Source organism: Pinus tabuliformis, chromosome J, assembly GCF_031772625.1.
Source record: "Pinus tabuliformis cultivar Carrire ecotype Pingquan chromosome J, CPIR1, whole genome shotgun sequence".
Taxonomy (NCBI): domain Eukaryota; kingdom Viridiplantae; phylum Streptophyta; class Pinopsida; order Pinales; family Pinaceae; genus Pinus; species Pinus tabuliformis.
Genome location: NC_142295.1, coordinates 334,367,349 through 334,388,598, shown reverse-complemented (window position 1 = coordinate 334,388,598; position 21,250 = coordinate 334,367,349). Strand labels below are relative to the sequence as shown.

The window sequence follows — 21,250 nt, the reverse complement described above, 5'->3', positions numbered from 1 at the left end:
CTTCTGACATAATCCAAGGTTTGTTTATGAATTCTCTTTGGTTGAGAGGGAGTGAGCATGGATTTCTCCTCTTAGGTTGATCAGGTGCTCAAAGTTATACTCAAAAATAAAAGTGTCATAATTTTTTTAATCTTAGCTTAAGATTGAATAGTTCGCCATTATAAATCCAACAGTGTGAATGACACTCAAATCAAAACTCATATGCAGAAGTTATAGCAAGTCAAAGCTCAAGTTTGACTTGTCCAGTTGGCAGGATTGGATGATGTGGCAAAGCCCTTCAGTGAATAAGGAGGCACCAAGTGGCAGGCTTCCTTGGCCCCTGCATATCACAAATCATAGTCGCAGGCGGAAAGGTGTTTAAAATCATCCCCAGAATAGACAGGGTTGCGATGCGATAAGGTAATCGCATATCTCAATCGCAATCAACGAAGGGAATACATTTCAATAATCGGCCCCCAACAGGTTCGGGTTGCGATGCGATATCACAATTGCACACAAGTCCTACATATTTACGACCATTGATTGCGATGAGCAATGGGATCCCGAATGCAATAAGTTATGCATTCCGGTTAATAATCAGTTGGGTCTGCCGATATCGCAATTTCACAATCACTACTTTGTTCACAAGACCATCTGCTGGGTTTTTATGCTGATTGCGATTTGCGATACAGATGACAAGTTATGGCCCATCGCGTGGTGAAATATTCGCCCAGTTAACTGATTTTGGGGCTAATTTGTAGGATCATGCCGGATGTGGAGAAAATTGTGGAACAATCTATGGGAGAATTGGGATAGGTCATAACTTCTTCAATTCTTATCAAAATTAGGTGCAAAAAGAGTCAATTATAGCAGTTTTGATAATTATGAACTCATTGAGATAGGTTTCAGAGGCATTTGAGCATTGAAAACACAATATTGTTGTAATTTTGAGCATAATAAAGAGGCCCAAGCATTGGAAGCTGAACCAAGGAGATGTAGTCCAGGAAGGGTGAAATCCTCATCAAATATTTGTGTTGCATGTTGTATTTTGATGTTCTTTGCTATTCAACATATGTTTTATGTTAAATTGTTTATAAAATTTACATAAGAATCTCTCATGGGATTCAACTAATTAAGAAAAAATAGTTAATCCTTAAGCACTTGATAAGCAAATGATAAGCATACTGGGTTTTATTCTGAATAGGGAATTAACACAACATTACTAATCTGCTCCATTTCAGATCAAGTTGCTATCAGAGCACTGGTTTTTGCTTACTAGATTTGCTTTGTGAAATAAGGATTTTATTGTTTGCTAGTTTTGTGTCATGCTAAAAATGTTAAAACTCAAAATAAGTGAAGGAAAGTTGGTTGGAAGCCCTGAAGTTGGGTCAAGGGGAAGAAGAGAAAGGTTGCCACAATCTCCAACCCTAGTTCAACCTCAAGTTACAGTTGAGACTCCAGAGATCATGTCTCATGAAGGAGAACCTACAAACATGAAAAAAGATGAGAAGACCTTCAAAAAGGCTTTCTTTGATATGACAGAGATGGTGAAGGTCCTCTATGAAGAGAGGAATAACAGGTTGCAAGGAGAAAGTTCCAAACCTCCCAAAGGAGAAGACTCTTTAGGAGGAGGTAATGGAAAAGGAGGTAATGGGAATGGAGACAAACCTCCACCCTCTCCACCCTCTCCACCATCTTCTTCATCTTCTTCTTCACAAGAATCTTCACAGTCTTCCACTAACACAACCCTTACTCATACTCATCATCATTATTCAAAAGGAATTGGTAAATCACATTTTCTAAAACTTGGTGTTAAATTCGAGTTGCCTATGTATAATCGTGAAGTTAATGCATAGAAGCTTGATAATTGGATTTTTCAATTGGAGGTCTATTGCAGGATTCAAAACCTTCAAGAGGATGATATCAAAATTCAGCTGACTTCATTGAGAATGGAGGGTGAAACAATCATTTGGTGGGAAGCAAGGACTCAAGACGAGATCAAAAAACATGGTAAGATATCTATTACTTGGTCTGATTTCATTGCTGCTATAAAAAGACAATTCTACCCTTTAGCTCAGATGTAAGAAGCTATCATGAATTGGCAAAATTTCAGATAGTTAAAAGGTCAAAATGCGCAAGAGTATACTCAGGAGTTTAGGAGAAGAGCTCTTATGCTAGGAGTAGACTTGTAGTCACAAGATACTTTGTTGAAATACATAAGAGGTTTGCATAGCTATCTTTGACACACCATTCTTATGTTTAATCCCACAAATCTTGATGAGGTATGTGTTCAAGCTACACACCTCAAAGAAAGAGGGAAAAATGTACAAGAAGAAGGTAAGAAGAAGTCATTCTAGAATGGTGAAAAAGGAAAGAAATCTAAAGGAAAGTAGAAGAAAAAATTTTCTATTAAGAAAGAAGGGGAGAAACCCGTGTGGAAGAATTGTTCCAAAGAGGGCCATGATGAAGCACATTGTTGGAAGCTTCATCCTGAATTAAGAGTGAATAAATTTAACAATAATGGGAAACACAAGACAAATGCTGTTGTACAATAAGACTTGGGTTTCGACTCAGGTGATGAAACAAAAGCCACAGTCACTAAAGGAAAAGATGTGGAAAAAACAAGCAAAGAGGAAGTCGTGGCAAGCACCGGTGCAACAAATAACTCCAACAACACTTCAAATTAAGAAAAAAAATTGAGTTTTTCCATATCAGAATTATTTCCAAACACACCAAGATTGATACACTGTTTGATAGTGGATCCCGGGAAAATTTAATTTCTATAGACTTGGTCAAGAAGTTGAATCTAGAAACTGTGCCTCATCATAAACTGTATTTGTTGGGTTGGATAACCAAGGATGAAAATCTTCAAGTCACAAGGAATTTTTTTTTCAAGTTTTCTATTACTGCCAATTTCATTGATGAAGTTGAATTAGATATAGTGCCGCTGGATATTTCTGGAATTGTGTTGGGAAGCCCATATCTGTATGATCGAAAAGTTGTTTCCCATATATTTGAGAACAAATATCATTTTTTCAAATATGGAGTGGATTATATTGTGAGAGCCCATCGTAGAAATCTTAATCTGTCTTTAGTAAGCATAGGGAAAATAAAATGACTGGTCAATTCCAGCACGAATCTCGTGCTCCTTATGATCAAGCAGAAGAATGACACAGAGTGTGAATCCTTTGCAGGCTATGACATGAATATGAAAGCCGAATTGGTTGATGTGGTCAATCAATATGGAGATGTGTTTCAAGAACCAAAGGGATTGCCACCAAAAAGGGGAATTCAACACGAAATTCAGCTACAGAAAGTCTGTCTACCAAATATCAGTATGTATCGAATGCCAATTTTGGAAAGTTTAGAAATTAAGAGACAAGTCCAAGAATTGTTAGATAAAGGTGTAATTCATCCCTCTACTTCACCATGTGGTTCACCAATTTTTTTGGTACTCAAGAAAGATGGAACCTGGCGCATTTGTGTAGATTATCGAGCTTTGAATAAAATTACCATAAAGAATCGATACCCAATGCCTAGAATAGATGATTTGCTAGATCAATTGAAGAATGAAAATTATTTCACTAAATTAGACTTGAGAAGTGGATATCATCAAGTTAGAATAGCTAAGGAGAATATTTGGAAGATTTCTCTTAAAACCAAACAGGGATTATTTGAGTGACTGGTTATGCCTTTCGGTCTTTGCAATGCTTCAGCTACATTCATGAGAGTTATGAATGACATTTTAAGATCCTTTCTTGATGAGTTTGTAATTGTCTATTTAGATGATATTTTGATATTCAGCAAATCACGAGAAGAGCATGTCAAACATGTGAGGAAAGTGTTGGATGTCTTGAAAAAAGAACAGCTATTTCTGAATATGTTTAAATGTGAATTCATGAAAACTTCCTTAGTGTATTTGGGCCACATGGTTGGAGGAGGTGAGATGAAGATTGACCCCTCTAAATTTTTGGTCATTGTGAATTGGCCAATACCCAAATCAGTCATAGAAGTAAGGAGTTTTCTGGGAGCAACACAATACTGGAGGAAGTTCATTGCCAATTTCTCTTCCATAACATCTCCACTACATGCTTTGACCAGCATGAAGGTTGTCTTCCAGTGGGGATGAAAACAACAAAAAGCATTCGATGCTTTAAAGCAAAAGATCATTTTAGCCCCAATTTTAGCATTGCCGAATTTGAAACAACTATTTGAAATAAAAATAGTTGCAAGTGACTATGCCATGGGTGCAGTTCTTTTACAGCATGGTAAGCCCATTTCATTTCATTATGAGATTTTTAATGGTGTTGTTATTAACTATCCTACATATGATAAAGATATTTATGCATTGGTGAAAAGTGTGAGGAAATGGAAGCATTTATTAATGGGAAAAGAAACCATTATTGACATTGATCATCAACCTTTGCAATATCTGCAATCTCAAACGAAATTGAAGCAATCAAGGCACTTTCGTTGGATGGGATTCTTAGAGAAATTCCACTTGGTAATTAAGTACAAGAAAGGTATTTATAACAGAGTTGCTGATATGCTTTCTAGACCAGCTATTTATGTAGCCATTTTACTCAAGAATCATTCTGTTTAGCATTAAAGTTATGTTGAACAAATGCACATGTTGCTGAATTTCAAGAGGTATATTCAAACTTGAGTCAAGGCCACCAAGTTGAGGAATTAGACTAACATGTACATGATAATCTGTTGTATCATTTTGGAAAAAATTTTGTTCAGTAGGGAGAGAGAGTAAATGTCACAAGGGAAGCACACACTTCTCTTATTGTTGGACATTTTAGTGTAAGTAAAACAGTGGCAAATCTTCAAAGGTATTTTTACTGGCCTTGTATGCTTGAAAGTGTGTCACGTTTTATCATAGGTTGTTCATTGTGTGTAGTCAGTAATCCAAGTAATAGGAAACTAGGATTGTACACACCACTTCTAGTGCCTTCACATCCATGGGAGACTGTTTCTATGGATTTTGTAGGAGGTATTCCTTTATCAAGAAAAGGTCACGTTTATTTATACGTAGTTGTGGATAGGTTCAGCAAGATGTGCATATTAATGCCTTGTAAAAAACAAATTACAGTTGAAAAAATAGCTCAACTTTCTTTCAAAAAAATGGGTTCATTTTGGATTACCTACTTCTATTGTAAGTGATCGTGATTCTCGATTTGTTGGGAATTTTTGGTCGAATTTATGGAACTTGATGGACACCAAGTTGAAGAAAAGTACAACCTTCCATCCGCAAACAGATGGTCAAACTGAAGTGGTTAACATGACAATTATTCATTTGCTAAGAGGATATTGCAGCAAACATCCTACGTTGTGGGATGAACAGTTGCATTGTATTCAACATGCTTACAACCGAGAAAAACAATCTTCTACTCTAACTTCGCCTTTTGAGGCATGTATTGGTTATTTGCCTAAATCACCTTTGGATTTCACCTGTGAGAAAGACGTAGATGTAGATGGACATAGCGGCATAGAAAAAGAAAGGAAATTCATTGAGCAAATTCAGTTGATTCACCAAATAGTTCAAGAACAACTATAAAAGAGTCAAGGCAAGTATAAGGCAAGGCATGAAAGCATTGTGTGGATCATCGATTTCAAGTAGGTGATGAAGTTTGGCTTTACATTAGCAAGGAAAGGCTTCAAGGTGAAGGTAAAAAGCTGAAACCAATCCGTTATGGTCCATTTAAAATTCTAGAAAAGATTGGTAACAATGCTTTCAAGCTTGATTTGCCTTCATATATGCAAATTTATTTCATTGTTAATGTTGAAAATTTGAGATTGTATGAGCCTCATTTGATTGAATATCAAGGAGAAAGTGTACAGATTCCATCAATTGAATATTTTTCTCTAGAATTTCTTGATGAGCTTTAGCAAGACACCATACTTGACAGAAGAACGAGGCTATCAAAGAGGGGAAATGTTGATTATCTTCGAGTGGGTCTCAAATGTCCAAATCCATCAAAGTCCAAATGGATTGAAGAGGGTAAGGTGAGGGAACAATACCATCATCTGTTCAATAACTGAATATAATATTTTGGGGTCCAAAAGACTTCTAGTGGGGAGGAGTGATTAGGTGCTCAAAATTGTACTAAAAAAATCAAAGTGTCAAAAAAATTTTAAACTTAGCTTCAGATTGAAGATCTCGTCATTCTAAATCCAACGGTGTGAAAAACACTAAATTTCGAGCTCATATGCATAAGTTAGAGCAAGTAAAAGTTCAAGTTTGACTTGTCCAGGTGGCAGGATTGGATGATGTGGCAAAGCTCTTCAGCGACTAAGGAGGTGCCAACTGAAAGGCTTCCGTTAGCCTCCGCATATCACAAATCACAGTCGCAGGTGGAAAGGTGTTTAAAATCAGCCCCAGAACATCTAGGGTTGAGATGCGATAAGGCAATCACATATCGTAATCACAATTGGCGAAGGGAAGGAATTTCAGTAATCGGCCCCCGACAGCTTTGATTGCGATGCAATATCTCACATCGCAATCACACACAAGTCCCACATATTTACGATCACCGACAAGACTCTGCCGATTGTGATGAGCGATGGGATCCTGGATGCGATAAGTTATGCATTCCACTTAAAATTCCCATCGGGTTCACCGATATCACAATCGCACAATCGCCACTTTGTTCACAAGATCATCCTCTGGGTTCTTATGCTGATTGCGATTTGTGATACGACCGACAAGTTATGGCCGACCGCATGGCGAAATATTGGCCTAGTTAGTGGATTTTAGGGCTAATTTGTAGGATCATGTCGGATGTGGAGCAAATTGTGGGAGAACTGGGAGAGGTAATAAATTCTTTAGTTCTTATCCAAATTAGGTGCCAAAAGAGTCAATTCTAGTAGTTTTGACAATTCTAAACTCATTGAGACAGATTTCAGAGGCATTTGAGCATTGAAAACACACTTTTGTTGTAATTTTGAGCATAATAGAGAGGCCCAAGCATTGGAAGCTAGACCAAGGAGACATAGCCTAGGAGGGGTGAACTCCTCATCAAATATTTGTGTTATGTGTTGTATTTTGATGTTTTTTGCTGTTATTTTGCTATTGTTCAACATATGTTTTATGTTAAATTGTTTATAACATTTACATAAGAAACTCCCATGGGAATTAGTTAATTAAGAAAAATTATTTAATCCTTAAGCACTTGATAAGCAAATGATAAGAATCTTAGGTTTTATTCTGAATGGGGAATTAGCACAACATTACTAGTCTGCTCCATTTCAGATCATTGAGAGGGAGTATGGTTGGACATTGGTTCTCCTTGTGTGATGTACTAGGCCATGACTAACAAGTCATAAGTGTAGTGAATGCATCATGGATAAGGAGAATGATGACTTGAATTAGCTTGGTTGTCCTTGTGTCAGGTACTATGACAGATTAAGACTAATATCCTAAGTCAAGTACATGGACATCGATAAGGACAATGGTGGATTGGATAAGCATTTTGGACATACATTCTTGAGTCATGTAATGTGATGGATTAGGATGGATATCCTAAGTCACATGGACTTAGATAAGAATGGTTCGATGGACAAACATTTCCTTGAGGGAAATGGTCTGATGGTAGATATACTCTGGGTATCCTAGGTGGAGTATGTACCATGGGGAGGTAGTGTGGTATCCTATGAAATGCCTTCCAACATTGTGCTCTGAACTTGTGAGAGATAGTGTACCTGTCAAGGCCTTGCTAATATGATAATGCCAGCTATGATGATGTTTTGATGCTTATCAATTTGGATCCCTTCTTATGAGAATATTTCAACTTGAGACAAACTTGTTGATTCATTATGAATACCTCCCTAGTTAAGAGGGAGTGTTGGAAATGTAACTAGGGTCGGTCTTCATTATTATCTTTGTACTTAATTGTATTTTATATAAAAGAAGAAAAAAATAATTTTATTTATGCATGGGTTTCATGCTCACGTCTAGGTTCATGCTTTTAGAGTTTGTCAATGTCAAAAGACAAGAGAGTCAATTTGTATCAAACCCATTTGGGTATGTTGTATCTTGTAAAAAGAATTTATTTGAGTCAAGGAGTCCTCTAAACATCAAGTCGGCTGAAGAAGGAATAAGTTAGCCTTGCCATGGTGAAAGTCGACCTAGAAGATGGTTATTCAAGAGTGTGTGTGTGTGTGTGTGTGTGTGTGTGTAGCAGATGGATTCGACTTATTTGGTGCATTGTTGAAGTTCGTTATAAAGTAAAAAGAAGAAGGTTTAAAGAGTGAAAAATTCAATAAAAGAAGGACATTTCAGAGTGAGGAAAGAAGCCATGAACTTGGAGCCATCTTTGATCACACATGCAAGAAGTTAGATTTTTTTCTAGGAAAACTATTGAGGTCAAATGCTACAAGATGAATCACGGAGCTAAACTACATGACTGAGACTTTGACTAGAATAGTTTGTGAATAGCTTATGAGGACTTTTGACTGGAAGGATGGCTTGATGTTTGGGGGATATTTTGACTTTGGTGTTTGGGTCTTGGAGGTCTCATATTGATTTGATTTTATAAGAAGGAGATTGTTTGGGTTTTCCCCAAGTTGTGGGTTTTTTCCCTGACGTGGAGCCTACATCTTGTGTCTATTGTGTCTTGTGATCTTCATGTTTATATTGGTAATTGTTTGATGAGTAAAAAGAACACAAAGAAACTAATAAGAAGCCAACAAAGTTCAAAAATAATTATCAAGCTAAGGAAAATATACATATATCTAAATCCACATCGATTTTCCAACAAGAGGAACATTCTCAAATTTAGTGGTGTTGGATATTATGGCTTCATTAATGAAGGAATTGCCTCTATCTCTACCACAATTGTTGTCAATTAAGTTGCGTACATGTAATGACTGAGAAGAGTGGATAAAAGAGTGAAAGGATCAAGAGAGAATCTCGCCTTGAGCTTATAGGGAACACATGAGAAAATGGATAAGGATGAGCACTTACTAACTTATTTTAGGTGATTACATTTATTTTAAATTGTGAAGATTAAAAAAAAACACAATGATTGAGCGCTCCCACACCATTCAATTTAGAAATTCTCTTCCAATTCCAAAATAATTTCAAAATATACACACCTGTCATTTAACATGGCACTATCTCCATAAAAAAACACTTAATTTGGAATTATGCAATTTAAAATGCACAATATTTATTCAAAACCTTAATGTGTTTTCATGCATAGGAAAAACATTTTGGACTAAATATCAATACATTTGCAAAGTTTTTCAAGGTTATTGCGCATAATGTGATATCATATACTTTTACAAAATTATCAAAGTTAATGACAAAGAGTTATTTAACATGGTATCATTCATAAATGTATATAACACATATTTATTGAACTATTTTATATTAAACAAGAAAAAACTCGTTTAAGGAATTTGATGTTTCCTTACGTATAATAGTAATTAATATAAATTTGAATATAATTAAATTTAAGAAAAAAATGAGTTAATTTTCGTATCCATTTAGAAAAGAACTTTCCGAAGCATATTAATTATAAATTATTGTTAAGAATCATTTTTTTTTTCATTCATAACTGATAATTATATTAGAATCCTTTAAAACAATGTAGGTAAATATATTTAAAAAAAAAACTTATTACTTGAATCTAAGCTTCCTCATTATCTTGGGTAGGTTGATGAAATGTAAATAGCTTGAGGATCTTAATGATGGAAGGGTCTATTATTTAGTCATAAGGAAGTAAGATGTTTCCATGTTTCTCTATGCAAACCAACTAATTCATTCCTCAAACAAAATTTAGTCAATTATAGTCAACATAAGCATCATGTTTTTGAAATTATATAGCCACAGTCAACTATAGTCAACATGGGCATCATGTTTTGGAAACTATATGCACATTAGTCAACCATAGTAAAAAATCCAACCATAGTCAACTATAGTCAACATAGGCATCATGTGTTGGAAAGTATAGAACCACTATCAACTATAGTCAATATGTGCATCATTTTTTTAGAAACTGTATTTACATTAGTCAATTGCATTTAGCAAAAGCAATTGTAGTCAATGGAATCCAACCAAAGCTAACCATAGTCAACTATAGTGAACATGAGCATCATGTTTTGGAAATTATATGTACATTAGTCAACCATAGTCAACAAAATTCAACCATAGTCAACAAAATTCAACCATAGTCAACTATATTTAACATGGGCATCATGTTTTGGAAATTATAAGTATATTAATTAAGAATAGCCAACAAAGTCAATTGTAGTCAACAAAGGTTAACCATAGTCAGCTATAGTTAACATGGGCTTCATGTTTTGGAAATTATATGTATATTAATCAAGAATAATCAACAATAGTAAACAAAAATCAACCAAATTCTACCATATTCAACTAAATTCAACTATAGTCAACATGGGAATCATGTTTTGGAAGTTATATGTACATTAATCAAGTATAATCAAGCATATTCAATTGTAGTCAACATGAGCATCATGTTTTGGAAATTATATGTAGATTAGTTAGCCATACTCAACTATATTCAATATGGGAATCATGTCTTGGAAATTATATGCATAGTAGTTAACCATAATCAATAAAAGTCAATCATAGGCAGCGAAAATAAACTATAGTCAACATGGGCATCATGTTTTGGAAACTATATGTACATTACTCAAGAATAGTCAACAAAAAGTTAGCCATAGTGAAGGATAATCAACAAAAGTCAACATGGGCATAGAATATAATATAGTCATTAAAGTTAATAACTTTAAATAAAATAATTTTATATAATAAATTTAACAGTTAATACTTAATATAGTTTTAATGTCCATGTTATTTTAAGTGTGTTAATATTTAATTTGTAATATAACTCTTATAATTGTATTATAACTTAGTAATATAACTTTAATATTTCACTTCATATTGTTCGCAATATAACTTTAGTAACTTTAATATTGCTGGAATGTGGATGTCATGCAATGTTTTGAACAACAAACATAGTCGCTATGTGATAAACAACAAACATTATCGCAATGTTATGAATAACAAATTATGTCGCGATGTGACAAATAATAAAAAAGTCGCAATGTGACAAACAAAAAACATCATTACAATGTGATGAACGATAAACATCATCACAATGTGATGAACAACAAAAGTTATCACAATGTGATGAATAAGGAAAGTCATCGCACTCTGATGAAAAATACAAGTCTTTGCAAGGTGATGAATAATAAAAGCTAACACAATGTGACGAATAATGAAATTCTTTGCAATGTGATGAGAAATAAACATTGCTACAATGTGACGAGCAATAAACATTGTTGCAATGTGATGAACAATAAACGTCATTGTAATGTGATGTAGAGTAAACAAATTTCACAATGTGATGAATAATAAACGTCATCACAATATGACGAACAACAAATGATGTCATATTGTGATAAACAACAAATGATGTCAATGCGATGAACAATAATCATTGTCACAATGTGACAAACAATAAACAATGTCACCATGTGATGAACAATAAACGTTGTGACAATGTGATGCATAATAATTGACATCATAATGTGATGAACATCAAATGTCATCACAGTTGGACTAAAACATGATGTTGCAATGCACAAACAAAGTCAATCAAAGTCAACCATAGTCAACTATAGTGAACATGTACATCATGTTTTGGAAATTAGATGTACATTAGTCAACCATAATCAACAAAAGTCAAGCATAGTCAACAAAATCCTACCATAGTCAACATGGGTATCATGTTTTGGAATTGTATGTACATTAGTTAACCATAGGCAACAAAAATAAACCATAATCAACTAAAGTCAACCATAGTATATATGGGCATCATGTGTTGGACATTATATGTACATTGATCAAGCATAGTCAACAATAGTCAATGATAGTGAACAAAAAAACAAACCATATTCTACCATATTCAATTGGAGTCAACAATATTCAACTAGAGTCAACAATATTCAATTGTAGTCAACATGGGCATGCCTTAGTTAAGTATAGGCATCATGTCGATACTCAACATGGGCATAGGCATTAATATAGTGATTAGAGTTAATAACTTTAACATAAATAACTTTATATAATGTATTTAGTATTTAATATAATTTCAATTTTATGTTTATTAAGTGTTTTAATATTTACTTTGCAATGTAACTTTTGTAATTTTGTTTTAACTTAGTAATATAACTTTAATATTACATTTTATATTGTTCACAATATAAATTTAGTAACTTTAATATTTTCAGCAATGTGAATTCATTGCAATGCATTGAACAACAAATGGTGTTGTAGTGTTATACATAAAAAAACATCCTTGCAACTTGATGAATAACAAACGATGTCACAATGTGACAAATAACAAAAAAAGTCGCAATGTGACAAATAACAAAAAAATCTGCAATGTGACAAACAACAAACATCACTACAATGCGATGGAAAATAAATGTCATTGCAATGTGACAAACAATGAAAGTCATTACAATGTGATGAACAACAAAAGTTGTCGCGATGTCATGAACAACAAAAGTCATTGCAATGTGATGAACAACAAAAGTCATCACAAGGTGATTAACAATGAAAGTTGTCACAATGTGATGAACAATGAGAGTCGTTGCAATGTGATGAACAATGAGATTTGTTGCAATGTGATAAACAATAAAGATCATCTCAAGGTGAGAAACAACAAGTAATCACATAATGCGGCGAACAAAAAACATTATCACAATGTGACAAACAATAAATGGCATTGCAATGTGATGAACAACAAACAACATCGTAATGTGATAAAAAATAAACACCATCACACTGTGACAAACAACAATTGATGTCACAATGTGCCGAAAAACAAAATACGTCAATGCAGTGAATAGTAAATCTCATCACAATGTGACGAACAATCAACAATGCCACCATGTGATGAATGATAAACTTCATCTCAATGTGATAATGTGATGCATAACAAACAATGTCATAATGTGATGAACATCAAATGTCATTGCAATTGGAAAAAAACATGATGTTTTAATGCAACAAACAAAACCATTGAGAGCTATGGTTAACCATTGATTCATAAAATACCATGGATATTCCACTAGATATTTAGTCACAATAAATTTGATGAAATTGTAATTAAAATCCAAAATATATGCTATAAGGGTTAATTTATCCTTACATTTATGGATTTTTTAATTATTGTGTTATGCTTATGCATGTAATAGATGAACTATGCATAAAATAAAGAGCAATGAAATAAAACTCACAAGCCACAATTGACATCAGATATAACCTAGGAGACCCTTTAAGAGAAAACTCAACTAGAAGGTGAGGTTGTTCTTCTCTCTTTCTTTGAATTGAAAATGGATGCAAGTAAAAAGAAGTGAGACCTGTGGCCCGTAGGATACTACAGTGTGAAAACCCTATATTTTTTCTCTCCCCCTATCCCCTCTCATCTACTTTGCTCATCTATGGAACAAAATTAACTCAAATATAGCTAAACCTCTTTTCTTTAGTGGCCTGGTTATAATACAACCTGATAGCATAAATAATAGTTCAATTTGACTTAAAATCTTAACTAGAGTTACAATATCATATCTTCTAGATTATTTTTCACCATGATAATGTGGCTAACCCCTTTTCCATGAGTAATGAGGGCTAACTCAACATCCTCTTGAATGATGGTAGTTAAAACAAAACAATCAACTTTTGGGTGGCATAAATTTTGAATATGGACTTTGATTAAGGTAATTCTTGCACAAATGTTGGAAATGTATTTATGTATAGAATAGTGCTAGAGGGTGCAACATTTAAGTGGTAAGTTTTACCCTTAAAAAATTCCATTTGATGCATCAAACTAATTCTATAATTTTAGACCCCAATTTTCCAAACTAAGACCCACTGGTAAAAATGGTTCTGTGAGCTATTTGCTTCATTTTTTTAACAATGAAAGCATTATGATGGATGAAAAATAATATAATGATCGAATATAGATAAAACTTTTTTAATTGTGTCAACCATGATATTCCCTTGGTTGAATGAGGTCAAATACAATCAGCCATGGTCACATGTGGTCGAGCATAGTCATTCATAGACAACAAGATGGACATATGTGGTCAATACAATGAAGATGGCCAACCATGTTCAACCAAGGTCAAATATTGCTAAACCATGGTCAATAATGGTCAACATGGTTGCCATGGTTAAGATGACCAACCATAGTCAACATGGACGTCACAATGTAATGAACAACAAATGTCAACACAACATAATGATCAATAAACATCATCACAATGTGACAAACATCAAATGCCATTTGAATGTGATGAACAACAAACATTGTCACAATGTGAGAAACAATAAGCATCATAAATGAAGGGTTCATTATTTAGTGATAAATGGGAAGTCAAATGATTCAAAGTTTCACTATATAAACCAACTACATCATTCCTCAAACAAAATTCAGTCAACCATAGGCAACTATAGCAAACATACGCATCATATTTTGGAAATTGTACAACCATTGTCAATTATAGTCAACATGAGCATCACGTTTGGGAAATTATACAAACATAGCCAACATGGGCATCATGTTTTGGAAATAATATGTACATTAGTTAGCCATAATCAACTATATTCAACATGCACATGATGTTCCGGAAATTATATGTATATCAATTAAGCATAATCAACTATAGTCGACAAAAGTCAACCATAGTCAACTATAGTAAACATGGGCTTCACATTTTGTAAATTATATTTACATTAATCAAGCATAGTCAACTAAAGTCAAACATAACCAGCAATAGTCAACCTCGGAATCATGCTTTGGAAATTATATGTACATTAATCATGCATAGTCAACCATAGTCAACAAAAATCAACCATAATCGACAAAATCCAACCATAGTCAACGTGTGCATCATGTTTTGGAGATTACATGTACATTAGTCAACCATATTCAACCAAAGTCAACTGTTGTCAACTGTAATTAACATGGACATCATGTTTCAAAAATTATATGTACATTAATTAAGCAGAGTCAACAAAAGTAAACCATAGTCAATAAAAGTCAGTACTGGCATCATGTTTTGGAAACTATATGTACATTAGTAAACCATAGTCAACAAAAGTCAACCATAGTCAATATAGGCATCATGTTTTCAAAATTATATTATAGTAGTCAACCATTGTCAATAATAATCAACCATAAGCAACAAAAATTAATCATAACCAACTATAGTAAACATGGGCATAGACTTAATTAATATAGTGATTAAAGATAATAACTTTAACTTAAATTATTTTATATTGTAATAGACTTTAATTAATATAGTGATTAAAGTTAATAACTTTAACTTAAATTATTTTATATAGTAAATTTAATATTTAATAATATAATTTTAACATTAATGTTATTTAAGTGTTTCAATATTCAATTTTTAATATAACTTTTATAGTTATAAAAATAACTTAGTAATATAACTTTATTATTATACTTTATGTTGTTTGCAATATAATTTTAGTAACTTTAATATTGTTTGCAATGTGGACATCAACACAATGTGTTGAACAATAAATGATGTCACAATGTGATGAACAACAAACCTCATTGCAAAGTGATGAATAATAAATAATGTCGCAATGTGATGAACAAAAGAAAAGTTGCAATGTGACAAATAACAAACAACGTCGCAATGTGATGAACAATAAACATCATTGCAATGTGATAAACAATAAACAACATTGCAATGTGACGAACAACAAATATTATATTGTTGTCATAAACAATAAGTGTCACCGTAATGTGATGGAAAACAAAAAGTATTGCAATGTTATAAACAATAAATATCATCACAATATGATGAACAACATATAACATTGCAATGTGACAAACAAAGAAGGACGTTAATGTGATGAACAATAAATGTTGTCTCAATGTGATGAACAATAAACAATGTCACAATATGATGAACAATAAACTTCATCACAATGTGACACACAACAAACAATGTCACAATGTGATGAACATTAAACGTCATCACAAATGGAAAAAAAATGATGTTACAATGCAACAAACAAAACCATTGAGAGCCACGATCAAGCATGTTTAACTAAGTCAACCATGGTCTTCCCTTGGTTGACCATGGTAAAACATAGTTAGCCATGGCCATATGTGGTCAAGCATAGTCAATCATAGATAACAAGATGGATATATGTGATCAACATAATCAAGATGGCCATATGTAGTCAACACAATCAAGATGACTATATGTGATCAACACAATCAAGATGGTCATCTGTAGTCAACACAATCAAGATAGCCAACCATATCCAACCAAGGTCAAACATGGGAAACCATGGTCAACATGGTTGAATATGGTTAACCATCATTGACATGGTTAAGATAACCAACCATGGTCAACATGGACATCACAATGTGATAAAAAACAAATTTCATCACAAAGTGATGAATAATAAATGTCATCACAATGTGAAGAACAACAAAAATTGTCATAATGTGATGAACATATCATCGCAACATGAAGAACAATAAACATCATCGCAATATGATGAACAAAAATGTCATAATGTGACTGACACCAAATATCATCGTAACATGACTAATAAACAACATTGGAATTGGACGAATAATAAGCGACATTGCAATGTGAAGCATAAAAAAATACGTCACAATGTGATGAACATTAAACATGATTGCAATTGAGCAAAAGAATGATGTCGCAATGCAACAAACAAAACCATTAAGAACCATGGTCAATCAAGTTTAAGTATGTCAACCGTGGCCATATGTGGTAAAGAATAGTCAATCATAGATAATAAGGTCAACTATTGTCAACATGGCTAACCATGGTCAAACATGGCCAAACCACAACCAACAATGGTTTATGTGGTCAACATGGTTGTTAATGGTTAATCATGGTCAACACGGGCATCATGGTCAACCATAGTCATCTATAGGTAAATGTTGAGAGCCATGGTGGACTATGTTTAGCCATAGTCAACCATGGTTGAATAAGCTTAACCATGGTCAAACATGGTCAAGGAAGCTCAACCATGGTCATACCATGGGGGATTCACCTTGTTGACCAATATCTTGCCATGTTCATTCATAAAGGGGGTTTTTTAATTGTGAAAAATAGAGTTAATATATTATAGGTATTTGAGTTGGTGGAGGCAAGGGGGTGGGGACATGGGGACAGGGGGGAATTATAGGCATTAGGATGTATAAAAGGAGATATTCAATAAAAATAGGGGATATCTATTAAAAATAGGGGTTACTTTTATTATAAAGTTGTACTGGGTAGGGGTTCAATAAAAGGATTTTGGGAGGATTTTATCAATATCTAGTGATATCAACATATTCTTTAATATCCTATGAATGTAGATACTATGATGTATGTTGACTAGGTGGAGCCCTGGTGGCAAAAACGTGGTCACTAAGTTCAACAATAGTCAACTTTGTTCAATGATGTTCGAACATGCTCAACTATGGTCAACCATGTTCATCCATGCCCATCCACAGTCAACCAGCGACAACCTTGTCAATTGTGGTCAACATGGTCAAACAATGGACATCCATGGTAAACATGGACTACCATGTTCATGTTGAACCATAACTTGACCATATTTAAATATAGTCAACCATGTTCAACCATGGTCACCAAATTTTAGCCGTGGTCAACTTTATTCAACAATGTAACATAAATACATTATTACATTAATGGTTGACCATGGTCAATCATGGTCAACCTTGTCGATCATGTTCGACCCTTAATGTAACATTAATATTAACACCAATGTAACATTGGTTGATAGATATTAATGTAGAATTGCTCAACTTTAATGTAACATAAATACATCGTTACTTTAATGGTCAACCAAGGTCAACCTTCGTTAATCATGGTCAACCTTTGCAAGGAAGGTCAACCATTGTCAACCCTCTTGAAAAATAGTCAACCACCATCAACCATGATTAACGATTGTCAAACTATTGTCAACCCTCACCAATATTTTTAACCATAGTCAGATAATGTCAACCATAGTTAACCATGGTCTATTAATTTGCCCCACTCGCATTAGTCATCAAGTAGTACAACCACATTAATATAGTTGATACATGCCGATCAATGTCATTTTCCACCTTTTAAAACTAATGTCATTGATTGTCATATGAAAAATAAAAAATAACGTTGATCAATATCTATCAACTACTTTATTAATCTGATATATATATAAAACAAATAAAAAATAAAAAATATTATTAAGTTAATAAAAAAATTATTAATATTTAATCATTAAAAAAACAAAACGAATTGCTCTATTTTATTATTTAAGGAGGCTAAACATTACTTACTTTTGAATGATGATACTAAAGTCCAAATACATTATATAATAAAACTACATAACAGCTAGCATATGCGGGATTTATATAATAGAACTACATAAATAGCAGCTAGCATATGTGGGATTTATATAATATACTCTCTATATATAGAGAAAATTCAAAATAATATAATTATTTTATTAATTTTATTATCAAAATAAAAAATATTAAAATATAAATTAAGATTACACATCTATGTTTAACAACAATATATCCACTGAAATGCAAAATATGTCCAGCTAGACAATGCAACATTGTTTTTGTTAATTTAGTGAAATTGGTAATATAATTTTTTATTTTAAATAAAATATAGATTTAAACCTGATTGTCATTATAATAGGAAATTTATAACTTAATACGAGTTAAGAAAAGGTATAATTTAACATGAGTCAAAACTTGTAATCCTAAAAGAAAATATTTATTGAAAAAAATTAATAATCTATTTTTAATTTTTTATTGAAATAATATATAAATCTAACACCAGTACATCTTACCTAAAGGTATCTACCCTTCTCACTCTATGGAAATAAAGCACATATGATAGAGAATTACCAGCATTTTCTTAGCCAATCAAACTAAACTTACATGACTGTACAGACACCTTTTTTACTACCACTTGTATATAATTTCTGATGTTTACCTCATTATTTTGGATACACCTATTTTGGTGGTCAAGGTGTTTCTCTAAAACAGTACTATTAAAATTTGAACAAATTTCTAGACTAAATGGTTGAGAATTCGATGATCAGAGACACAAAGCAGGCATGGGAAAAAAACATATACATTTAATAATATCAAATTTAACTTACAGTTCTTTCAATGCTGTCAGGTTCCCAAGGTCTGATGGAAGTGTCTCAATAAGATTGTTTGAAGAAAAGGACCTGAAGATAAAACTTCACATGTAAGAGATAACATCCTGAATATAAAATCCTGTGCAAGAAATAATTCCTGTTTCTTTATTTTGTTTTTGCTTTCAGTAATCATGGAACCTGCTGTTTCAATATGATATAACGGGATGCAAGAACCCAGAGATTGAATGAAGCTATTGGACTACAAGGAACTGAATTGATAGCCTTCTCTATCTTCTTAGATTCACAGAGATATAGCATATATGCATTCCATACAATAGGCAAATCACTAGTATTTAATCAGGAAAATGTGAAACAACAAATCAGTTTGGCCATTTTTTCCCTTTCCCATTTAGTGCTCAATTTGATATTTGTGCTTTACTTGAGTAATGAGTATGCATGTGTGCAGAGACAAAGAGGAACAGATCTTACAGTACAATCAAATTTTGAAGATTTCCAAGCTCCTTTGGGACAGGGCCTGATAAGTTATTTATTCCAAGGGACCTGAAGCCATGAATGTTATTGAAAATTAGTTAATAATAATTAATAATTTCAAGTAATATGAACTCTATAAAAGGTACATATTAACAAATTCTACAAGCTAACACAAGAAAAAAGAGAAGTTCAGCAGAATTTCATTCTCTTGATTAATTTTAAAGAACATAGAACAAAAAAGGAAGAGGTCTCATAAGTACTTCATCTGTGTCAGGTTACCCAACAAGGCAGGTATGGGTCCTGTTAAATAGTTTTGTGCCAAGTTCCTGCCATGAAAATTCCACCAATCGCTCTGTCAAGGCCTCACTTTACATAGACAGAATAAGAAGTAAACCTTAAGGGTTCTTTTCAAGTGGCATGGAATGTACAATATTCAGATCATTATAGTGTTTAGTTCAAGTTGCAAGAACATACTACAATGCATTTGTGAAATCATGTCACTAATCAATAGTTTTTTAAATCAGAATCATGATAATCATGATAGATTATCATGATAGTTTTAAGACCCTTTTTAGATTATTATGATATGTTTAAGGCCATTTTTTATCTGGATTTTGGGAATACTCTGGAATTTGAAAGAGTATTTGTCAAATCTACGATCCAGTTGAATTAAGCTTAATCATCCTTATCACTACTGTATATTTAGCCATCTTTAGAGAATATATATTCCACTAAGACAATTCCCTGCTGCCATTAGACAAAATAGCATTCAATATCACCCAAAAATAAGAAACAGTCTTACAGATCCCAAAGGTAAGTCAGGTTAGCCAGTTCCTCTGGAATTTGTCCTGTTATGTCCATTGCATAGACTTTCCTGCCAGCAAGAAGGTAGGATAGTCTCACAACTCTGTTTTGAAAGAGCCTACTTTGAAGATAAACAAGGCCAGTTCATGTTCACTGGGAGTATAACATTGCATTGAATCTAATTTAAGTGGATAGTTTAAGAAACTTAAAATACAAACTGGAAAATTTAAGAGAAGTTTTTACATTTGCACAATATGGCAAGTGTTTCCATTGTTGAAGGTGCAATCACACTTGAAGGCAGGATTCATAGAGGGGTTCTGAATATCCGTACTATCAATGGCTCGTCCAGTGCACGGATCTCCAGTAAGGTTCAATGGAGTTTTCCATGTCTTCGAAATAATCGATGCTCCATTTCTGAGCAAGTGACTTTAATGCAGTAACTGTCACCAGGAAAAGGAAATGAAATGATCTAACCCAAAAAAAAATGTTGAGAAAAAACAGAGGACGTGAGAATGATTGCACCACACTACTTTTTTTTTGGGAATATATTGCCTGGTTACCTTCAATTGGGTCCGTGACGGTCGCCGCTTGAGCTTGCTGAACTGAAGTGAAACAAAAACCAATGCTTAGAAAAGTACAGAGAAGCCAAATCGGGGATGAAGTTTGAAGCTTAAACATGATTATGGCTGGGCTTGGGCTTGCATTTCTGTTTGGCACAGCAGGGGGGGATGTTATAACAAGCACGGATTGTTAAGGAGC

At 33.4% G+C, this 21,250-nt stretch overlaps 1 protein-coding gene across 1 annotated transcript in view; it reads right to left on the bottom strand.

Moving 5' to 3' along the window:
• LOC149227105 (uncharacterized) overlaps positions 1–20,884 on the bottom strand; it is a 136,044-nt gene extending 115,160 nt beyond the window's left edge. Inside the window, exons 1-5 of the mRNA XM_089380408.1 lie at positions 20,735–20,884; positions 20,490–20,561; positions 19,948–20,013; positions 19,685–19,756; positions 19,214–19,285 (exon numbers count right to left, since the gene is read on the bottom strand). Of these exons, the coding sequence (XP_089236534.1) occupies positions 19,214–19,285; positions 19,685–19,756; positions 19,948–20,013; positions 20,490–20,561; positions 20,735–20,799 (347 nt within the window). The 5' untranslated portion in view covers positions 20,800–20,884. The remainder of the gene's footprint in view (positions 1–19,213; positions 19,286–19,684; positions 19,757–19,947; positions 20,014–20,489; positions 20,562–20,734) is intronic.
• Positions 20,885–21,250: the final 366 nt, after the last annotated feature.